This window comes from Notothenia rossii, assembly GCF_949606895.1.
Source record: "Notothenia rossii genome assembly, chromosome: 11".
Taxonomy (NCBI): domain Eukaryota; kingdom Metazoa; phylum Chordata; class Actinopteri; order Perciformes; family Nototheniidae; genus Notothenia; species Notothenia rossii.
The window spans coordinates 8,044,385-8,066,841 of record NC_136910.1 but is presented as its reverse complement, the minus strand read 5'-3'; the positions used below and the strand labels follow the sequence as shown (position 1 = coordinate 8,066,841).

At 40.3% G+C, this 22,457-nt stretch overlaps 2 protein-coding genes across 9 annotated transcripts in view; one reads left to right on the top strand and one right to left on the bottom strand.

Moving 5' to 3' along the window:
• The window catches only part of eps8l1b (EPS8 signaling adaptor L1b), a 12,952-nt gene extending 4,017 nt beyond the window's left edge, over positions 1–8,935 (top strand). For 2 of the 3 annotated variants that reach the window (XM_079657057.1, XM_079657059.1), the window contains 13 exons: positions 16–71; positions 158–287; positions 392–480; positions 564–638; positions 2,109–2,257; positions 3,095–3,239; positions 3,775–3,818; positions 3,913–4,021; positions 5,770–5,895; positions 6,119–6,260; positions 6,791–6,956; positions 7,595–7,727; positions 8,265–8,935. In XM_079657057.1, coding sequence (XP_079513183.1) covers positions 16–71; positions 158–287; positions 392–480; positions 564–638; positions 2,109–2,257; positions 3,095–3,239; positions 3,775–3,818; positions 3,913–4,021; positions 5,770–5,895; positions 6,119–6,260; positions 6,791–6,956; positions 7,595–7,727; positions 8,265–8,351 — 1,451 coding nt within the window. In that variant the 3' untranslated portion in view covers positions 8,352–8,935. The remainder of the gene's footprint in view (positions 1–15; positions 72–157; positions 288–391; positions 481–563; positions 639–2,108; positions 2,258–3,094; positions 3,240–3,774; positions 3,819–3,912; positions 4,022–5,769; positions 5,896–6,118; positions 6,261–6,790; positions 6,957–7,594; positions 7,728–8,264) is intronic. The other variant, XM_079657058.1, reaches the window with a different exon arrangement.
• Positions 8,749–22,457, bottom strand: luc7l (LUC7-like). Of its 6 annotated transcripts, none has more exons than XM_079657069.1 (12): positions 22,265–22,334; positions 21,018–21,088; positions 20,607–20,673; positions 19,845–19,939; positions 19,598–19,696; positions 13,926–14,036; positions 11,708–11,851; positions 11,415–11,591; positions 11,157–11,245; positions 10,503–10,532; positions 10,231–10,392; positions 8,749–9,879 (listed from the first exon to the last, which is right to left on the bottom strand). In XM_079657069.1, exons 3-12 carry the CDS (start codon positions 20,638–20,640, stop codon positions 9,699–9,701), a joined length of 1,122 nt encoding a protein of 373 aa, XP_079513195.1. In that variant the 5' UTR covers positions 20,641–20,673; positions 21,018–21,088; positions 22,265–22,334; the 3' UTR covers positions 8,749–9,698. The 6 variants fall into 6 exon arrangements, with proteins under 6 accessions (XP_079513195.1, XP_079513196.1, XP_079513197.1 ...); XM_079657070.1 differs by having other exon boundaries at positions 20,619–20,673; XM_079657071.1 differs by having other exon boundaries at positions 20,631–20,673.

The window sequence follows — 22,457 nt, the reverse complement described above, 5'->3', positions numbered from 1 at the left end:
TCTCTTTCCAAACAGCGAACGGCATAAACGGCGGGCAAGACATTTCCTTCCTGCGAGCAGAGAGAGAAGTGGTACGTGACATTCAGGGTCTTTAATGTCACCTTTTGCTGTCATTCACATCTGGACAGAGTTATAAACTGCTTATTTCATTCCTCAGGGGATCCTCAATCACTGCTTCGATGACATTGAGAACTTCATGGGCAAACTGCAGCAGAATGCGGACGCTGCCACGGTGCTCAACCAGAAGAAGAAGAAGAAGAAGAAAAGTAAAAAGCAAAGTGCTGAAGGTAAACAGAGATGCATGGACTCTTTTGCACACGATACTCAAGTTGAAATCACACTGCTATGGATCCTGATGTCTGATTTTCTTGTGTTTTACTCTGAATAACAGAAGACTTACTCACTGCAAAAGCCCGCCCTCCAGCAGAGGAGGAATTTGTCGATATCTTCCAGAAATTCAAATATTGCTTCAGCCTGTTGGTGTGTATACGAACCATGACACGTTTCCCTTTATCTTATCTTGCTGTGACACATAGTAAATGACTCTATTTATATCTTTGAAGGCTCGTCTGAAATCAACAATCTCCAACCCTTCATCAGAAGAGCTCGTTCACCACGTGTTAAAACCTTTGGATATGGTGAGTGCTTTAACCTCCACGCCTCCACCTGTTGTTGGTGTAAACACAAACACAGGTTAAGAAAAGACTGAGGAAGGCGTGATACATATTTATATAACCTATTATTATTCAATAGACAGAAATAATTATATACATAAAAGGGGGTAAACAATTGCAGCATAGCACAGAAATAAGTCATACATATAAATATGAAGAGAATAAAATGTAAATATTAAAAGACAATTACATCAAAGATAAAGACATGAGTACTATTATACATTATTATAAATATATTGAGTCAGTAAAAGTTGTATTTCATTATTCTCAACATAACTTAGGTGGCTTTTCCCAAGCAAGATTTAAAGAAGGTGACAAATATCTTTATATAAATCTCACACTTTTAAAAATGTTACAATATGGCAGCAGATAAGCAGAAGGTTGTAGATAAAACATGTCAAATATAATCGTTGTTTAATTTACTATTTAGGTTATAGTACAATTGTATTGTCTGCATGTTTGTCTCCGAGGTACAATACAACTAAAGCAAGTATATGTCATATGTATTTGTAAGTGTTCGTTGTATTTGGTACAGAAACTACATCCAGTATTGACACAGGGGCGTTCCCTGTCAGATAGCCGCATAGAAACTCAGAGCTTTTGTTCAGGCTGTTTAACGTGGCAGTATTTGTATGCTGGTATGTGTTCTTGGTAAACTTAGTGAGATATTTGGTCTAGATTTAAGCTCTAACTACCAAAAGGGCACATCACTGTCCCCTGGTTGCTGCTTTAAACCACACGGTGAATAACAGCTGTCAGAAATAGGATATGTTAACTTACTTAAAAAAAACACAAGAGCATTAACAGAAGAGTATGGCAGGTTTATTAACTTCCAAACTTCCAAATCAACAGTTCTCTAATTAAAGTGACAACAGTAATTGCAATGTGGCCTATTCATTTAATTGTTTTAAAATGTGAAGCATCAGGCATGGAATTAAAGGTGTGCCTGGTATGTTTGATATAACATTAAAGTCATGAGTTATGATGACTATGTCATAGAGAAGCAAAGGGTGGAAAGGGTGTGTTTGATGTGCGTGAATGGAAATAGCTTCATATTTGTCCTCTGTTGTTTGTTCTGGGATGCATCCATTAGGCTTTTGTGTGTGTGTGTGTGTGTGTGTGTGTGTGTGTGTGTGTGTGTGTGTGTGTGTGTGTGTGTGTGTGTGTGTGTGTGTGTGTTTTTAAAGCGGCCCTATTATACTCCTACTTCGGTAAAATAGTGACGTCACTATGTAACACTCGCTAGCGCTCCAACACAATGTACGTGATAGGCTAAGGGACGGGACATGTCTGAGCGGTTGACCAATCACAACAGACTCGGAGAGTTTCTGGTTTCACACTCTTTCTGAGGCTCTTCTTAGATTGTCACCATCAGCCCTCGTTTGTGCAGACTGAGATCATGAACAGTGTTTTGTTTGATGTGTGTTTGTTCAGATGGTGAAGACCACGGGAGGGCCTGCGCTCGGGGGCTCGGTGTCCAGCCCCGCCCTCACCAGCTCGGCTGTGTCCCTGCTGCAGGACACCCTGAGCGACGGGGAGAAGCAGCTGTGGACGTCTCTGGGTCCCAACTGGACGCAGCCACGGTCAGTACCGACATGCAGGGGTGGCAGGGGGAACAAGAGGGAGTACCCTTATTCAAGGGTCTAGTTTTACATTATTTCACATCATCTATTGGACCTTTGTTGACATTTCATGGCGCAATCAAAGAATTCATTCTTATCTTTTTGTTTTCACAGTTGCACTGATTTTGTTTGTCAACCCCTTTAGCCAGATGAGTGTTACTTAAAAGTGAAATATATCAATTATTGCATGATCATTCATCTCTCATATTATGCAGTTTATTCACTGACAACCGCGGCATGAAAACATCAAACATACACTGTAAGATGTGCTCAATACTCTAAAGTTAAATTGGGGAACTTTATTGTAACAATTACTTCCTCCAAGCCAACAATATAATCATGTTGGCAAAATTAAACACAATTTAAAGGGATTTCTCTGGCATATGAAACAGGATCAGAATGTTTTGGCAAATTGTCTTTCAATATGTACAAGAAAATGTATTCGAAATGCTCTTCATTTCCAAAAAAGAAATTACAGCTGGGAAGAAGGAAAATAAAACTGGACCAATAAAGGTTTAGCATTGAAATATTATCGTTCTGTCTATTATTAACTTTATTGTGATCATTTAATATGGTAAAGATATTTTACTCTTAGGCGACAGGCAGCTCTAAAACAAAGATTCAAGCTTTTGTAAAAACTTCCAAACACTGGGGTAGGAATGTTTAAAAGTCATGTTTCTACATTGCTGTAAAATGTATATTTCCCTACTCTGTGACACTTAAAGGATATCTGATTACTGTTGAACCATCGTTTTTGTTTCTTAAGTTTAACCCAATTGACTGTGTGTTTCCTCACAGCTCTCAGCTCCGAGGGCCCGTCGCTCCCTACACTCCTGTGTTTTTGGACGGGTGGAAACCGGAGGCCTCAAGGGCGGACGGGCAGGTTTGGGAAGATCCGGTCGAGTCACAGCACAAACATGACGCCCTCCGAGTCAAACCAGAGGTACGGAATACCTGCTGCGAGTCACGCGGCTCAGACACTCGCTCCATTGTGTGTGTCTAGAGGAAAGAGCATGTGTAAAAGTACAACACGGGGGTTGAACGAAATAACAGACACACAATACCACGTAAAGATCAAGTAAACACTGGAGCTGAACTCTCCTGTAGAGTGGCCTCAGTTCACCTCACAGTCAGTGGTACAATCTGTATTTAAATGGTATGTTTGTGATAAAGTGGCCTTGTATTCCTTTGCTATTTCCCAACGCTTCTAAGGCTCCATGAGATGATTGTCCAAGGCCGAGTTTCTGCTGATGAATGCGTTTGCAATTCAAGAATTTGATAATGAGCATATTTTGAGTCACCTAATTCTTGAAGGCTTACTCACAGAAGAGGAAACCGTAAAAGATGTGTGCATGACTCTTTTATTTTGTCAACCACTCCCCCTCCCTGTGTGGGATGACCCCTCACCTGATTCACGCCACCCAAAAGTGCCTGTGTTGTAAATTCATTCATAAATATCCAACCTTTTTTAACCCCAGCAGCTGCCAAGTGGTCCTCCAGAAATCCACATCAGTGAAGAAACGTAGGTCTTCTTCTTTAACAAGCATATCAATCAGCTGCTAAGACCCTCCCCCTTCCTCGTCCACATGATAACAGGGTCTGTTTTCTCCTCTCAGAGACGACAGTGAACTCCCCCCCGACAAGGACAGACTCTACAGCTGCACGTACGACTTCATCGCGAGGAACAACACCGAGCTCTCCGTGCAGCAGGGGGAGACTCTCGAGGTAATGAAGTCAAGTACAGTGAGATATGTTCGTGGTGCATTCAGGGACTCAGCATGAGGTTTCATACACCCAGTGCTGGAATTTAACTAAATACATATACTGTAGTGTACCTACAGTCATACCATTCTGAGTTACTTCTACTCAATTACATGTGAGAGACGTGTATTGTACTTTTTACTTCACTACATTTGCCTGACAGATTAAGTTACTAGTTAACTAAACCTTGAATCTATGTCGTTTTAAATTAATCTAGGGGTTTAGAAAATGTTCCTAGTTCTTAAACTAATTGCTCTTGGGCTAGCTTTAGAAACTCATGAACAGCTGACCATTTGGATAGCCTATGTTTTTCACACAGGACAGATTCATACAAAGATATGATGGTCTTTTAGAACATGATGCATTTCTGTCATTTAATCTACACAATAGTATCTAAAACAAGCTACAGCAGTAAAATGCAAAGCTCATTAAAACCTCTTAAGCCCCACGGACCCGTATCCGGGGCCGAAATCGCGTCATTTACAGGAAATAACGTCTAAGGAACCTTCATATTTAATAAACTATGAATGTTTGAATGAAACTAATTTAACTGATCTTTTTCATTTGGTTTTTCAAACAAAAATCACATTTGCTAACACTGACCCTCTGAATTAGCCCGAGCGAAAAATGCTAACCTATTACTGCACCGAAAATCACTCCTAGCACCCTTATTACTTATCCTAGCTGCACATCCAATACATCGTTTATGATCGTAAGGAGACACAGAATCTATTGGTACCTCAACACTCAAAGATTACAAATTCGCGGAGAATATAACAAAAACCTACATCATAACATGTCGTGCTAGGTAGCCAAGAACGCTAACATGGCTTACCTTGTCTTTGTCTGGTCAAAACTGGTCTTCAATGGCATTAAAACGATAAAAACGATGCTGTAGTTAATCCATAGATTAATATCCAATGTGGCTGTGTCCCCTTTGAAATGTTCTGATAATCCATAAGCAATAAAACAGCTTTTCCGTTTCAAGATATCAGAGCAGGGATATTCCTACGCTCTGTAGTTAGCTTGCATGGGCAAAGACCGGCAAAGACGCAACCTTTTTTTTCTAACATGAGAGTCTATGGGACGATTTCCCTTCGATTCTATTGGCTCTAACGGTCAGGAAGAGATGTCACATGTCAAAATCGAAGAAGGGGGGCCAGAGATATGGAAAATCCACCCAAATGGCCCCAGAAGAGGTTTTTTTTTGCTAAATCTGTCTAAAAAGGTCAAATATCACTTGTTTTGCATCAATCTTGATACAGGGTACTTATTATCTGTTGTACTTTGGAATCCTAAAGCTTTTAGTCACCCATCATCCAAGGTTAGTTTTCACTATAAGTACAACATATGTTTTGGACGGACACTCGTTTACAGTTTTTTACAATGTTCAATCTGAATTTCCTTTAAAATAAAAAACATCTGTATTGATTCTGACTTTTCTACATCCAACTCACAGGTTTATCATTACTTTGAGAAAAAAGATTATTAATTTAACCCTTTTAGAAGGGAAGATATGGTCATTTGTTCTGGGAATGTCATTTTCGAGCCTGAAACCTGAAAAACAGGCTTGGGGCCTAACGCAGCAATAATAATCCAAAAACATCATGTAGTAAAACTGACACGGTGCATGTTTCTGTTGTTTGTGGTGGATTTTTTTTCACAGTGTGGTATTAGTACTTATAATTAAAGGATGTAAATCCGATTTACAGGTGATTGAATCGTCCAAGCGCTGGTGGAAGTGTAAAAATCGGTTCGACCAGATTGGATTCGTGCCCTTCAACATCCTGGACCCCTTGACTCACGTCGACAGCCCCGCCCACAACAGGCCTCCCAGTGTAAGACACACAAACACACACACACACACACACACACACACACACACACACACACACACACACACACACACACACACACACACACACACACACACACACACACACACACACACACACAGACACACACACACACACACACACACACACACACACACATAACCACAGCCACAGAGGTATGCTCTCACCTGTACATACCTGACCTCTTTTCTCCTCATTCCTGCAGGCTCCAGTTCCCCTCGCCAAGACTTTCTCTGTGGTCCCTCCCAGCCCCCCTGCTCTCCCTCAGGCCCACTCCCCCCAGCGCCCACGCAGCTTACCGCCTTACAACCAACACATACTAGCTTCAGAGGACCCAGAGAATAAAGGTAGGTGCAGAATTTGTATGTGTTTGTGGAGGAGTTGGCAGCTTCAAGACTCTGAAAACGTAGTTTGAATACACCGAGCAGCTCGAGCTCAGTAAAGCTCATTCTCTATAGTTATTTATCAAGATTGAATGTTTTGAAAATTCATAATATATAAGTTGCTGCATTTGTAAGTTGTCCAAATTATGCAAGGAATTCGGAATAAAGGGGGAAAAGGTAACAGATGTCAGAAAAGGTTTACTTAATTAATAAATAATAATATTAATAATAAAATATGTTTTTAATAAAAGCATAAAGATTGAATTGGATGGTAATTTTCGTACAAGAAAAATATATTTAAAATAGTAATTTTTCTTCACTGCTTTTAATATATAATTCATTTTTAAATGCTTTTTTAAAATGAATTTTAACCTGTATTTGTAAAGAGTCTGTGATCTTATGATTACTATTATACATTTTATTATTATCACACCAGAAAGCTTATCATTATTGTGTATTTCAGTTTGTAATGAAGTCCCTTCTCCTCTCTGCAGTCACGCTGATGAATGACGAGCTGCTGCAGAGGCTTGCCAATGGGAAGACCCACCTGAACAAACCCCTGGTGATCCCCCGCTCCTCTGAGACCTCGGCCCCGCTGGACTACCACTCCCCTCCGGACGAGGTGGCCGAGTGGCTGCGGGGGAAGGGCTTCAGCCAGCCGTGAGTCAGCATGTTTACACTGTGGGAGTTCTCCCTGTGAAATGACATTTTACTCCCCTAAAGTCAACATATTGACAGCGTTAACGGGAATAAACAAGAGGAGGGGTTTTCCTTAGTACATTTGTTCCAGAACTGTACTTAAGTACTATTTTGACATACTTTTATTGAGTATTTACATGTATGCCACTATACTTCTATTGCAGAGGGAAGTACAACACTTTGTTAGTATATAAGTATTTATTTAATGCTACATACCTATACCTTAACTTCAGCACATTATAGAGGGCCAACAGTGTTTTTATCTCCACTACATTTGTTTTTGGCTTAGTTTTTAATGAAAACCAAAGATATTCTAATGTGATGTGCTGCAGTACTGTTTTACTAATAAACAATAGTAGCCTATTTTAAGTAACTGACACATTCCACATTGATAAACTACAACTTTAAAACGATCAATGTCATTCTGCTTAAAAAAATACTTTTGATACTTTAAGGACATTTATATATAATACTTGATGTACTTTTACTTAAATAACATTTTGAATTCTGGACTTTTTCTTGTATTTATAGCCTGTATATCATCTGAGTACTTCTTCCTCTGCTAGTGTCTGACTTTGGATCCTCTGTATTCTCTTCAGGGCGGTGTCGTGTCTCGGGGTGCTGACGGGCGCTCAGCTGTTCTCCCTGAACAAGGATGAGCTGCGCGCGGTGATCCCAGAGGAGGGAGCTCGCGTGTACAGCCAGCTCACCGTGCAGAAAGCCCTGCTGGAGGTCAGTAGCCTACTACAGCACAATTACACCCTGTTTCCATCAAAGTTAATCAATGACATAACTATTGAGAAAGCACAAAGCACATTTCACGATAAATCAGGTGGTCAATATTTGAGAAGGTGTAGAAAAACATGTATGACTACTGCCGATTGCTAGAAACTATTTATCACAGAAATTGCACTCGTAAATAACCGCAGGAAAAGACAAATGTATTTGATTACATTATTTTAGGACAGTAACATAGTAAAATGCATCTAGCCTAGAAAAGTGTGCCCATTATGATATATTTTATTTAACTTTTTCTGAAAATGTAACCTGGTGACAGGGAAAACAATAAGGAAACATAAATATTACCAAATAAATAATTGACCCAGTATCAGAAACATGGAAAAACTGTCATGTCAACCAGCATCAATTGTCTTTCGTCACTTGTCGATGCTTCTTTGAGTAAATATCATGTAAATATATCTTTGCCTTTCCACACGTGTTAATACAAATATTGCGTCTTTAACCTTTGACCTACTCTGCCTCCTTCAGGATGCCAGGAGGGCCACAGAGCTGGAGGCAGTGATGGAGAAACAGAAGATGAAGGTGGATCTGAAACTGGAGAGCAGCACGTTCTGAGCAGCAGCTCGGAGCCTCCCATGAAGGATTGTTCTAAAAGTGTCGTCAATCAAGACCGAAGACATTAACGATATAGTCTAGAATAAACCTTGGACAGCTACTTGACTATCTAACATTGTCTGGGAAGCTGAAAAGGTCATTGACTCTTTCTTCATCCTAAAACCAAAGTATTTGGCAGCGAATCAGAAATGTAAGATTTGAATAGTAGCAGACGCTCTGCCAATTTAATATTTTAACATTAAAAGGACACTGTAATGTATATTGTTACATTTTAATGTGTATAGCTTCTTTGTTTCGTTTCTAGTACTAACTTAAATGAAATGTATTTATCTTTGTCTGTATAATACTTTTAATAACCATTCCTTGACTTTGGTAAAAAGAAAAAAAGGCCAGCACACAATGGCGATATTTGTTTTAATGAAGATTTTAAAGAAAGCTTTCCAGCAGAACATAAGCAGATATGACTTCACACAGAACGTAAAGCAATGCATCCGTTCAAATCTGTTTGCAATTATAAATCTATTCAGAGGAACTTGTTGAAACTGGGCCAAAATGAAACGCTAATAAAAATGTATGTACATCGACTTTCCAATTCATTTCTGGACCTGCTGCTTCTCACGCCAACAGCAACTGTGTGGGTTTTAAATACAAGAAAATCAAGAGGGGGTGAAATGATAAAAACAAAGAGACACGCCACCAAAACAAATCCAAACAAGCATTTACTCTTCAAAACAGAAAGACCCCCTTCGCTACCGGCAGCGTCAAATAAAACTTAGTTAAGTTTAAACATAAAAAAGGGGACATGAGGAAACAAACTCGCAACTCGGTCTGAATTCCCTAAAACGTTAACAGGGCTTAAACTAAGAAAACATGTGGATAGACATTCATGAACTGCACTCAACAACTCCTGCAGTTTTCTGGGTGCTTGTGGAAATAAATCTTTCAAAATGAAGGCCGACAAAAGAATGAGAAATAAGATATTCAGATTGTATCAAACGGTAATGATGAAAGGATCGGTTACACTCTAAGCTTCAGTCCGGCAGGCCGTGTGTTGATGTGTTCAATGCAGGGTGTTTATCAGATACAGACAGCAACCAAATCACAGATGTAGGCATCACAATACACTCCACTACTGATCAATATCTAAATCCCCAGCAATCCAAATGCTTGTGATCGATCTGGAAAATGTTATACTTCTGGTACAGTGGAAAGAAAGAAAGGAGGAGAACAGAGGGATGGAGGCGGGACTGCGTGACATTAGGTTATTCTTTCTTAGAAATGGACAGACTGACGGACAGTGAGGGAGACGGGAGGACGCGGTGAGTCGTGATGGATGGAGTTTGGTCTTCAGAGGTCCCCCGTGTCCCGGTCCTCCCCCCGGCGGGAGTCCGACCGGCCGTTCTCCCCCTCTCTCTTCACCCCCTCCCTCTTCACCCCCTCCCTTTTCTCCCCCTCCCTCTTCACCCCCTCCCTCTTCACCCCCTCCCGTGACCGCTCTCTGGAGGAGCGCTCTCGGTCCCGGGACGACCTGAGGACGAGACAACGAGATATTCAGATGAGTACGAGCACAAAGACAGATTATTATGCTTTTTCAGTTATTATGCCCAAAATATCTGGAACAAACTCCCAGAAACCTGCAGGTCCGCTGCAACTCTGACTACTTTGAAACCCAGGCTGAAGACTTGTCCCTTTCCCGCTATTCACATCTCACACTAACTGTTACTCATGTTTTATGGTCTTTGCTTTTAAATGCCATTTTATAATATGTTTCTGCTCCACTGTTTCTTAAAGCCTTTCATTTTTGTAAAGCACTTTGAATGGCCTTGTGTTGAAAGGTGCTGTTAAATAAACGTGCCATGTTTTCAATGTGTGTATTTACTTGTGTCTGGAGCTCTGCTCGTGGCTGTGGCGGTGTCCTCTGCTGCGGGAGGTGGAGCGGCTGCGGTGCCGCCTCCTCCTCTCTCTGGAGCGGGAGCGCGAGCGCCGCTTCTCTCGTGACGTGGATCGTGAGCGCTTCTTTTTGCGTTCACGAGAACGGGATCTAATGAGAAAAAAAACAATTAAAGCACACACAGAGCAGACTAACGTTGGCAATAACTTTAAATATTAAAATCACATTTTCAGTGTGGATAAATGGAGCAACTTTCTTACCTTTTCGGCTCTCTGCTGCGTGATCTGGTCCTATGAAATAAGCAGATGAAAAACCATGAGTTTGAAAAGTAAAACATACATCAGGGAATATGCAGGAATCCTGAAGTCAGATGTAATCCCTTTTTTAAGACCCTTTCCATACATTTTAAGATCTCATCGCCACTTGGAGTTTTAACCGGTTACCTTGGCGACACACTTTACCTCACATTGACTATATACAGTATTGATTGTTCTTCTTCCTTATCTTCCAACCATTTGGACGCAGACTTGCATTTCCCCATAACGATGTTGCTTAGCAACCGGCGTAAACGGACCTTCGCGCGCTATCAAGCAGTGAGCGTGCGATGTCCTGTTCAGGTGACGTCAAATCCAACGGGATGCCATAAATAAACTCCACAGAATCACACTACACACCTACGCAATGATTACATTCAGGCTGACTGTAGAATAAAAACCTCTTTGGACCATTTATATACTTATTGAAAACAAGCTACTAAATGTAATACCTTGGAAAATGCCGTTTAATACTTTTTAATAGCCTTCATTTTCACTAAATTGATTTATCAACTTTGAATACTTTTTAAGACCCCGCGGACCCCCTGCATACAACAAATGAACTTCCATAAATGTCACTCTGGTTTTAAAAGCACTCACGTCTTCTTCATCTTCTCCTCTTTCTCTCTCTCTTCTCGTCTCTTCAGGCGCTCCTGGTTCCTTGTCTCCTGCTTCTCGACCACGGTTTTCTGATCAAATAAAAAAAGTAGTAACATTAGAAGTGACACCAATTGTTTTAAACCTCAAGACAGTTTATGACCCATATTTTTTTTATTGTTCTTAATGACCAGCCCGATGATTCAGGACTCTAGTGCCCATGCGTTTCTAGTGCACACGGTATAACAGGCTGAAGCATACCTTTAATTGGTCCAGTTTCTCTCTGATCTGGATGAAGCCCAGATGAAGCTTCCCACCAAAATGGTCGGCCAAACGACGATCGTTGTCATGGAGACCCAAGTAAGCAGAGCACACCTCGCACACCCGGAGCTTCTGCTGCTGGAAGCTGGAGGCTGGCATGGAGTTTCTGTACTCTTCCTGAGGAGAATCAAATGGAGAAGAGACGCATTAAAAAAGGATGAGAAGGCGGGAGTTACTAATATAAAGATTATCAGAACATGTTCAGTGGCTCGTCACCAGCACTCGCTCCTCACCTCTGCATCCTTCTTCTTAGTTCGGACCTTCTCCACTTCCTGCAGGACTTTCTGAGCCTCGTCCACGTTCCCCTCGGCTCCGAGCTGCTCGGCCTTGGCCAGGAGCTTCCCTATTTCCTCATTCAGCTCATGGACCTTCTCTGCCTGAAACACAGCAAACATCACAATTTAAATCCTATTTGTCCATCCCAAAACAAACTGGTAAAGAAACCTAGAAGCAGCATTAAAAAGTGACTGATCTAAATAACGCCTTCAAATAGTCCTTTTCCATATCAATTTAACTTATGGCGCATTTCCACTACACGGCCTCGCTCGGTATGGCTAAGCCTCGTTAGGACTGGCTCACTTTATGGCGCATTTCCATTACAGTTTAGGAACTGGGGTAGTATCTATAGTAACGCAGTGTAGGCGGAGCCGTGACGTCATCTTCAATGAGAGCGCCAGAAAAACAACACAGCCGTTAGCTCTTAGAGCTCACAGCTCCTCATATCTGTTCAGAAACTAGACAAAAGTTAAACAAGTCCAAACACAGACTGTCTGTCATGGAGAATACAGTCGCTGCTTTATTTGTGTCTGTAGGCCGTTGTTGTGAGTGTGGACGGTCGGAGCATATACTGCGTTAGCTTAGCCGATCTCCATTCAGAAAACACGCATTTTAAAAAGGTTTTTCGCCTGCCGTCTGTCTGCAGACTGGTCAAAGCATGAATTCATGGTTTTTACTAACCGGTATCAGTATGTTGTTACTTCGGCATCATTTTGAAACGTGTATTACAATTAAATCACGGTAAAATATGTTCTGGTTGTTCCTGGCCCTAGAACCAAGATTTCATGGGGCCAGAAAAGCTGTGAATTAGGACCCGCTAGTCGGTATTAGGCCAAGTGGAAACGCAACCAAAAACAGGCCCCGCACAGCTCGGCACGCTTAAAGCGAGCTCCGCGCTGAAGTGGAAACGCGCCATTAGATGTCAGAAAATAGTAAATGAAAGTCCACAGTCATGAATTTAAACTTCTTGATTGAGAGGTTTTGCTGCCATTTGCCAAGTATTTTTTACAATAATTTCAGAACCAGAATACCTTTATTAGTCCCACAGAGGGGAAATGTACATTGTTACTAGGGCTGAACGATTAATCGATTTTAAATCGAAATTTGAAATGATGATTATCAAATCGCAAAGACTGATTTTTTATTTTTTTTCTTCTCGTGTGTCAGGCTCCACATGTACCGGCCATTGTTAACCTATCAGAAGTGCTGTGTTCCACATGCACCAGTCATTGTTAACCAATAAGAAGTGGCCCATGATAGAAGGTGATAGACAGATTGATCCAATCACCTGCCAAGTATTTTTTAAATACTTTTCCAAATGGTTTCCAATGGAGCTTTCCTAGATGGTTTGGTGAAACAAACCATCTGAGTCAGGTTACAGGGTATATGGTATATGCAGGAATCCTGAAGTCAAATTTAATACCTTTTAAGACCTTTTTTAAGACCCTTTCCATACATTTTAAGACCTCATCGCAACTTTGAGTTCTAACCGGCTACATTGGCAACACACTTTACCTCACATTTACTATATTGATTGTAAGATAGCAAAACTAAACAGAGTGCAGACAGACTACTGAAGCCTCCTCTCCACATGAACTTCAACCTCTCTGTGAAGGTCAGGTTTAATGCAGTATGCTGCTTTGTTGCTTCTGTACTCTGTGCTCTTTCATTCCAGTAAAACTCCTCAGAAAACAGTATTTGACCAATAAACAAAACAATTGACAAAACTTTGACCTATGGTGTGTGTCAGCGACGTGCAGTCAGGGGAGGCACGGATTGGCCATCAGGAGAGTCTGGACTTAAATGCCGCGGCTTTCTGGCTAGCACTTAGCATGTGGGACCGGACTGCTTTGATCCCCATCGAGACTCTCTCTCTTCTTAAGGTAAGTTTAGTTCTTTCACTCGTAGCTCGGGCTGCGGGGGTGCTAGAGATGGGAGCACGTTGATACGACCTTCCTAGCCGGAGATATGGCCGCATTTTACAATAAACTTCTGTTGGGTCGCTTAAAAACAAATATCGCAAATCAAATCGCAATATCTGTCAGAAAAATCGCAATTACATTATTTCCCCAAATTGAGCAGCCCTACTTGTTACATTTAATCAATAACCGAAAAACTGAGTAGCTGTTCAGCTCTAAATATAATATATTTCTTTAGAATTCTTTGGTCACTCACCTTTGCTGCCACCTCAGCACTGATCTCCTCTTGGGTCTCAGCCAGGCGCTTCTTGGCTAGTTCTGTCCTCCGGTCACAGTCGGCAATGAACGACTCCAGGTGATCCACCGCCTTTAAGAGAGCGAAGACGTGTCATCAGAAAAGAGCCAAATACATGGGCGTAGGAAGCATCCTCAATGTGGGTGGGACAAGTGGGGGGGGGGCATGCTGTTTTTTTTTTTTTATGCATCAATCTGCTTCACTTTGAGAGCAACATTAGGGACAAAATCTATGGATACATCACCCATGTGAAACCCAATATTTTACAAATCACTTCCCTTTTAAACTGTATTGTTGTGTTACTGTCCTATAGCAGCCTTTCCCAAACTCAGGGTCTTGACCCAAAATAGGTCGCGGACCCGTTTTGATTGGGTCGCCAGTTAAATGCATTGCTACACACACACACACACACAGCGTCAGAGCTGATGGCTGCTTTGAAAATATTTTTTTTAAATAATTTTTGTATTTTATTTTTAATTTTGAAAATGAAATCATGCAATATAGCATTGTATATTGAATGATTTAATTTTCTAAATACAAATAAACAAAAAATAAAAGATTGTATTTGTATCAGCTCTGACGCGTCCCCCGCGAAAGTCAGATTAGAGGGAAAGTGACAGGCAGTATGAGAAGGAAAGCGAGAGAAAGTATCAGCCGCACGGATGTGACTGCTGCTGTGTGATGCACATACTCTAGGAATACATATGGGGGTTATTCCCCATCTTTATTCAAGAGCGTGGTCTTTAAATTTGAGAGCATACTTTATTGATTTCAAGTTCAGAATATGTATTTCCCTGTCCTCACACTCAAATAGTGCCTGCTTTCGCTTAGATTTGCTCTGCTTCTGCTCAAACTGTACGCTTGTATTCAGATATATTGCTGCGCTTGTTTCCTGTGTTCCAGCTTAAAACCTTCTCCTCGCACTCAGGCTGTTTCTGTGCACTCGTGAAATGTCTGCTCTCAGATTTCTTCTGTGCACGCTTGGATCTTTTGTGCAACAACCCTGTCAAAATCCCTCTGTGGGGATTCCCCACAGTATTGAGTATGTAGTCGCTTTGGATAAAAGCGTCTAACTAGTAACATGTAATGTAATGCGCTATAAATGCGGTTGCCAGGTCCACATTGGGTATACAGCGTACGCCGGCTGGTATTAAAATCACCCAATAACCCAGCAATGTTAATGATAATATCTTCTCTGTCATTTGCATGCATTCAAAGGGAACAGAGGGGCACTGAGGGCATCAAGTCAGCCTCCACAAAAAGTTAATCAGTTGCCAAGTGTTGGAGTTTCTTTGTCTCTCAGAGTTTTAAAACAGCTCTGTTCATTTAAAAGTGTTTAAAAAATGTGTGTACATAGTTTTTGATCTAGGGACAAACTTAATGTTGCACTTCTGATCATTTAAATGTGGTTTCACCTGTGATGTATGTGTATACTGCACTTCTTATAGTTAGTGTTTTGTCCCTTTCTGTTTACAACATGTTTGTTCTTTGTTCTTTTAAAATAGTTTAAAATGGTGTGTACATAGTTTTTGAGCTAGTGACAAACATAAAATTGCACTTTTGATAATTGTATAATTTAAATTAGATTTTTACTGTGTATATACTTGACTGCACTTCCCATGTTTCGTCTTTCTGCTTTGAATCTTATTTTTTCTAGGCAAGCTCAAAGGGCAGGTTGTTATGGTGAGAAACCTAATTGCTGCGATGCACTTTTATAATTAAATAAATATTTTCATTTACATTTTAAATTCATGGTGTGTTGCATTCTTTGTTTATAAATGTAGATATTATGGAAAATCATGACATTATTTGAGCTTGGGTCCCTTAGGACCACAACATTTCTGTTCTGGGTCTCATGCTGAAAAAGTTTGGGAACCCCTGTTATAGTATGAGTTGGAATTATTTCATACCTGTTATTCTCTTATTTTGTATAACTATAATGATCATATAAAAAGGTGTGCCTTGGAAATACTTGTTTACATAAATGACTACCAAACCGTTTGAGACCCACTACTTAGACCAAACTTTTTCTGTCAGGCCCCCCCCTTTGGAAAAAAAAGTCGGGTCAGGGCCCCCCCCCCCAACACAAATAGTCAGGCTCAGTGGCGGTGCCAGAGACTTATTTTGGGGGTGCTGTGGGGTAGCTTGACGTTTCATAGAGGGTGCTCAAACATTTAGGGTTTCCCATTAATGTACCGGTCGCTACAGTTGAATTTTCTACTGCAACACTCCTTACGCATATACACAACGTACCCTCGACTGTTACAATGAAGTAATAATAAATAAGTATAAGTAAATAATAATCAGCTCACGGCATATAGGTGTAAGCAGGGGTAAAGTGCAGGGCTCGACATTATAATTGGCCCGCTGGCCCGGAAGCACTATTTAGACACCCCGGGCCAGCATAACGTACTTTCCACTTGCCCGCTCGGGCCACTAAAAATATTGTTTAAAAAAAAAATGTTTCCTGTGGTATTGGTATTTTGACTATCAATTTAGTTAAATTGTTTCGTTTATCAACGCTACAACATAGCGTTTCGTGAGTCGCTTGTCATTGTTGGGTGAAAAACAAACAGCTGTTTGCTGTGGAGCGCCGCGCGAGCAGGCTCCCGTGAGCGGGAGCGCGCTCCTTCACTACAGACTATCGCGCCACCTAACCATTCGCCAAAATGTTTTTAATACCAGCGGTAACCGGCCAAGCGCCGGGCAAAAAACAATCTTCAAATAAAATAAAGTCACCGGAGGAGTTAAAGGAGAGTGACAGGGAGTATGAGAAGAAGAGGGAGATAACGTTTCAGCCAGCTTGATCGATGGAGTTGGCTTCTAGTGCAGTGACGCGTCCTAAAACCCTTTTATAATCTATCGATTAGATTTATGATTCAAAAATTATAAAAGTAGGGTAGACATGTGGAGATTATCCAGCTGGACAAAACGTGCATTTATCAAACAGGTTTGTTTTCCACAGACCTTATTTCCAGCTATTTTCCAAAACCCTGTGGAGAAGTCCCATTGCTTTTTTGTCGAGGGAACCAGCAGCTTACTTCCCGGTTTTAGGACGCGTCACTGCACCTCTCAATATGATGCCCATATAAACAAAGTCTTCTGTCGGCTCTGTACATCAATGCCGACCTATGCTGACAAGTAAGTGAAGAGTAGAAAATATAAAAGGTATTGGCTTTAGGGAAAAGTCCCAGCAGTTTAGGATAATGAAGGTTCTAATCTAATCTACTACATAGCCATTACATTTCTAACTCCTAATGACAGGAAGGCGGAAAGTGCATTATACAAATAATAATAATAGCAGAAATGTTTTAACAATGACCACAATATAATTATTTTAATAAACCAAATATGATCAATTTAGGAAAGTGAGGAAGAACTGATGATTCAAATGTTGTAGTACAAGTAGTAACGTAGTTAGCATAAATTACTATTGCCAGGAGGGCCAGTGGCATTTTACCCTTAATGTCTAACCCTGAAGTGCTATTTTTATAGGTGGTGTGTGGACCTCACATAGGGGGGTCCGGGGGCAAGCTCCCCCGGAAAGATTTATTTTTAAATATTGAAGTTAAATGCATCAATCTGGTGCACTTTGAGAGCAAAATGAAGAGATCTATGGATACCTCTCTCAACACCGATATGAAACAGAACTGTAAACAGATTTACATTTTCTTTATGGATATTTTACAAATCACCATTTTAAACTTTATTCTTTTTTTACTGTCATATAGTATTTCATACCTGTTTTTTATTTATTCTCTTATTTTTTTATAACCATAATGATCATATAATCGCATGCCTCGGAAATAATTGTTTACATTAAAAACGTTTGAGACCCACTGAGAGAGTCCTTTAGCTCACTGAGCCTCTCAGTCTGACAGGAGAGGACTCTCCTCCACTTTGTTGTTGAAAAAACTCCTTATATCCGTTAGCGTAGCTCGCTAGCACCAGAAGCTAACAACAACGATCTCCGGTACCGGTGCACTGTCTCTCTCTCGCGCACACAAAATGGCTCGTTCCACACACACACACAGCCGAGCTTTAATGAAACACAGAGACCCAAACGTAATAGGACTGTATCATATTATTTTCTAATCAATAATTTTTCAAAATATGATTTTCTTTTTTTTTTAATAACCATTTTTCTTCCTGGTCTCTCGCGCCCCCCACCTTGAGAACCACTGACTTAGACTAAAGTGAACTATCTAAACACTCAGAGTCCTTTACCTCACTGAGCTTTAGTTATCAGCCTCTCAGTCTGACTGGAGAGGACTCTCCCTCCACCTCTTCAATAACAGCACCTTATATCCGGGTGCTAGTGGAGCACGCTCGTGAACTGTTAGCGCCGGAGCCTCGCAGCATGTGTACGGCTCTGCGAATCTGCCTTGGTACAAAGTAGGGCTGTACCCGAATATTCGACTATTTGAATATTCGTCCGTTGGTCAACTATTCGGGTTTCAATTTCATTATTATTATTTTTTTTCCCTAAATATATGCATACATATATATACATATATATATATATACATATATACATATAACGGAAAGTACGTTATGCTGGCAAGAAACTGGCCTACCACGGTGGCACAACAACTCTGAAAAGTCACCTGGATGCTGTAAGTAGTAGCCTAGCTTAGCTTAGCTGTTGTCAAGTTGCCATGGTGAAGCTGCTTTATCCGCCGTTTAAACAGTAACGTTACACATGATAAAAACGTGCACTTACTTTGCTTGGAAAATGGAAAATAGTTGCAAGCAAGCAACCGAATTGTTTTTTTATATTAGTTTTTCAATTTTATCCGAATAGTGAAAATAATAGGAGTAATGTGGGAACATCTGGGGCTAAGGATATTATTGGCATACAGTTCGTACATTTATTTTTCGTTCTTCATTTATTTAAATACTGTTTACTGTATCGTAACAAGTGTTACACTGTTAGGCCTACTGTTACGGCTATGTTATTAAAAGTATTGTTGTTATAACAGAAATATGTGTTTTGTATCTTCAGGTTGTAAAACGTTATAGACGGAATTTGGAACCAGATATGGTCCCCGGGCGCTGCACTGCGGCTGGGTTAAATGCAGAGGACACAATTAGTTTTAATGTTTGCGAGTACTGAGACAATAAATAAATATAAATCGTAATAGTATGCTCTTTCTGCGCTTCTGCTTAACAGCGTGTTGTCAGGTGTCTCGGATTCGGAGCATGTTATGAAACCTTTTGGAATTTTTTTTAATTAAAAAACGAAAAAATCTCTCCGCACCGAATATTCGCTGCTGATTACTACCGAATATCCGGAGCCCGAAAAATGGTATTCGGGACAGCCCTAGTACAAAGTAGCAGTGAAAACATGGTACGGAATTTCATTGATTTGGGCATTCTCACAATAAGCATGTGGAATGGATTTGATAATGAAGCACTGACACAGCACTCTACAGAGAGTGGATATCTGCATAGTAAAAGTGGGGGGGTCTGAACTAATCATTTTAAAAAGGTGCGGTGGACTTGTCCCACCTAGTATAATGGCTGCGACGCCCATGGCAAAATATGTTACTAGTTAGATGTGTATACATAGGCACACAGGAAACTGTAGGTAAGGCTTCTCAACGGATATATTGACGGCAGAAATTACTTACGTCAAGTTCAAAGAACATATCTCTATCCTTGGAAGCAATTTCATAATCTGCCCGAAGTGCCAGGTCATGGATCTTCGTGCACTCTCCCAGGTCCATACGCTGTCACCAAAACACAGGAACATATCACTTAAAATAATATCAAACCGTTTAAGATCGCATGTTGTAGGTACATGGTTAACTTTCTTTCTACATTTCGCTGGTGTACTCTGAAAATATTTTGGGTGTGAGATAGAAGTGGGCTACTTACAGTTCCAGACAGGATGTCATGTGGACAGCAGTTCAGAAGATGACTTTTGCAGACTCGGTCGTCGCTGAACTTGACCATCTGCCGCGTCTCATCGCCTGTAACAGTCCAAAAAACACCCAGTCAGAAAGACCTCACATATTTGTCATCAGGGGCGAGGTATTCAGTGCTTTAATATACATAACTGTAACAACATTAAATGGGCAGATATGTGTCGTTATAACTGCATTCAAGGATTTTGTGTCCACCTAAATGAGTGAAAACAAATTAATTTATGTTGTTAAAAGTTTGACATATTTCATTTGTATAACAATATATAGTAATAGAGACTGTGCTACTACATTTATTTTCCATTGATGTTTCATGACTGAAGAAGGTAATGTGGCTCTGCGTGTGGATGTCCTTTTTACTCTTGGTGCTTATCTTAGCCAAACCTCATTTTAAAAATATAGACATTTTTGAACCTCAACTAAGTTTAACTTGTAATGAGGCTCACTGTTCACCCTGTTCATGTGGAACATTATGAGATAAAGCACAGGTCAATAATAACTATAAGCTTGTGTCAAATAACTAGTCTGAACAGAGAGGACTTTAGCTTTGTTTCAGTGCAGGAAAGACTGCTATCATAAATGTGATAAAGCAATGTAATCATTTCAGACAGATTTTCCATGGAAGCCGTTAACATGTAAGAAACATTGAAAATCAAATCAAAAGAAAAACATAAAACAAAAGAACTCCAAGGAAAAAAAATTAGTTTATACACACTGCGATCCGCACCACATACTGTACCCTTCTGCATCTTCAAGACCTCAGCTGCAGAATTTTAAACCCGCTGTAGAAAAGTATAAATGGGAACAGTTTTCTTGCCCATACCTGTAGTAAGAAGTTGGGAGTGATACACAAGTCAGATTGTAAATGATGTGTGCAAAGTTGTGGTTGTTTTTTTTCTGGATGTTTGTTCAAATTGCCTTCTGAAAATAAATGAACTGCTCGTTTGGATTCTGCGCGACCAGACGTCTTAGCACAAGCTGCATTACACTACGCCAAATTGAATATCTAGTGCCACTGAAGATCTACCCATTTGTGTGTTTAAAAAAAGTCTACAGTAACTTCCGGAAGGCAAACAAATGGTTGGGATATTCATCATAACAGCTTTAAAAATTATGTGTGACTCACGGCTCGATGAACATGAGGCTTTTCTGCAACTCCTTTGCAGATTGTTGTAGGCTGGCAAAGATACACTGAACCTTAATGAATAAAATAAAGGGGCCACAATTGTTCAGTTTGTATGCAACAAATGTATGGGAAGAATTTGATATAAATCTTATCACACATACATCCACAAGCTCACAACACAAATTCACTCTTATTGAGATTGAATTATCATTAATTCAAAATGATAATCCACAAGGCTGTATTTCTGTTCAATCATCAGGATGAACCTCCGATTTATAAAATGACAGCTGTCATTCCTGCCCATCAACAGCTGAGTTACACTTTAATGTTTGTATCCAAAAGGACTGAAAACAATACAATTGTATTTAAGCAAGTCAGAGCTTTTTACTCAGTATATTTATTTAGGATTAATTTAGCCTATTACTGATAACATTTCACCATCCAAACAGATCATCAGCTTGAAATGTAAGTTTGGATTTACAGTAATAAAAATAAATTATCCAACAGTATACAAAAGTTAGAATTAGCCCAGTCTTAAGCCATCTACACACTACAATTCTGCTTCCACTTTAGACCATTGGTTATAACGATTAATTATATGATCATTATGTAAACTGGCAGGTACTACTGCATAATATATAGCTTGTTGTTAATCCTATTCGGGATAATTACTTGAGTAAAAATAGGAATACAAGACATTATAGTGAAGTTGAATTATTTACTTCTTTCTGCCTTCTAATATCTGACATGAGCAATCACCAGCATTTCACACGGGTAAGATAAGAGGGTAACGCAGGAAAAACAGGGAAAACTGGTAGGTCCAATGTTAAGTTTAGCCTGCATGTCCTTGACATGTGACTCAATTATATGTATTGTGAATGTAATGCAGAGTCGTTAATGTGACCCACATAATTGGACTAAAACCAGAGCATGTATACATGTCAGTATATCGCTCAATGCTAGGTCCCATAGTGTTAGCTAGCTAGGCTACTAGCTAGGAATGTAGTAAACTCGGTAAAGACGAAACAAAAAACAATCTTAACATTTCAATTAGCCCAAATGGATACAAACATTAAATCCTTAAGTGTATCAGTAGACTTGAATCTACTGTATTTTACACAGCCCTCTGCAGTATTAGCTTGATCCATTCATGCAGGTCTGTCCATCACACACCAACACAAGAAGCCGCAGCAGTGGCTCCATCTTGGCTAGCTCTCTCAGCTAGCATTACAGCTACATCAACTCACCATCCCTCGCTGTTCCCATCAGCTGGTCGAGCAAAGCTCTCATTTGAGCTTGGGCAGACATTGTTGTGGGCCTTCCGTCGATGAAGAAAGCACCAGAAACAGTTCCTAAGTATTTTTTGTGAAGTTAATTGATTCTTTTTTTTCGTCCAAGCATCGCCTCTCGCCGCTTTTCTCTCTTTCGTGAACTCGCCCG

What these genes read in the sequence shown, in the direction of transcription:
- luc7l (XM_079657068.1), bottom strand. Translation starts at nt 22,325, where the DNA reads ATGTCTGCCCAAGCTCAAATGAGAGCTTTGCTCGACCAGCTGATGGGA. An exon ending in AGAAACTGGACCAATTAAAG is followed by an intron (nt 11,246 to 11,414) that starts GTATGCTTCAGC and finishes TTATTTGATCAG; the next exon opens with AAAACCGTGGTCGAGAAGCA. An exon ending in CGCAGCAGAGAGCCGAAAAG is followed by an intron (nt 10,393 to 10,502) that starts GTAAGAAAGTTG and finishes TTTTCTCATTAG; the next exon opens with ATCCCGTTCTCGTGAACGCA.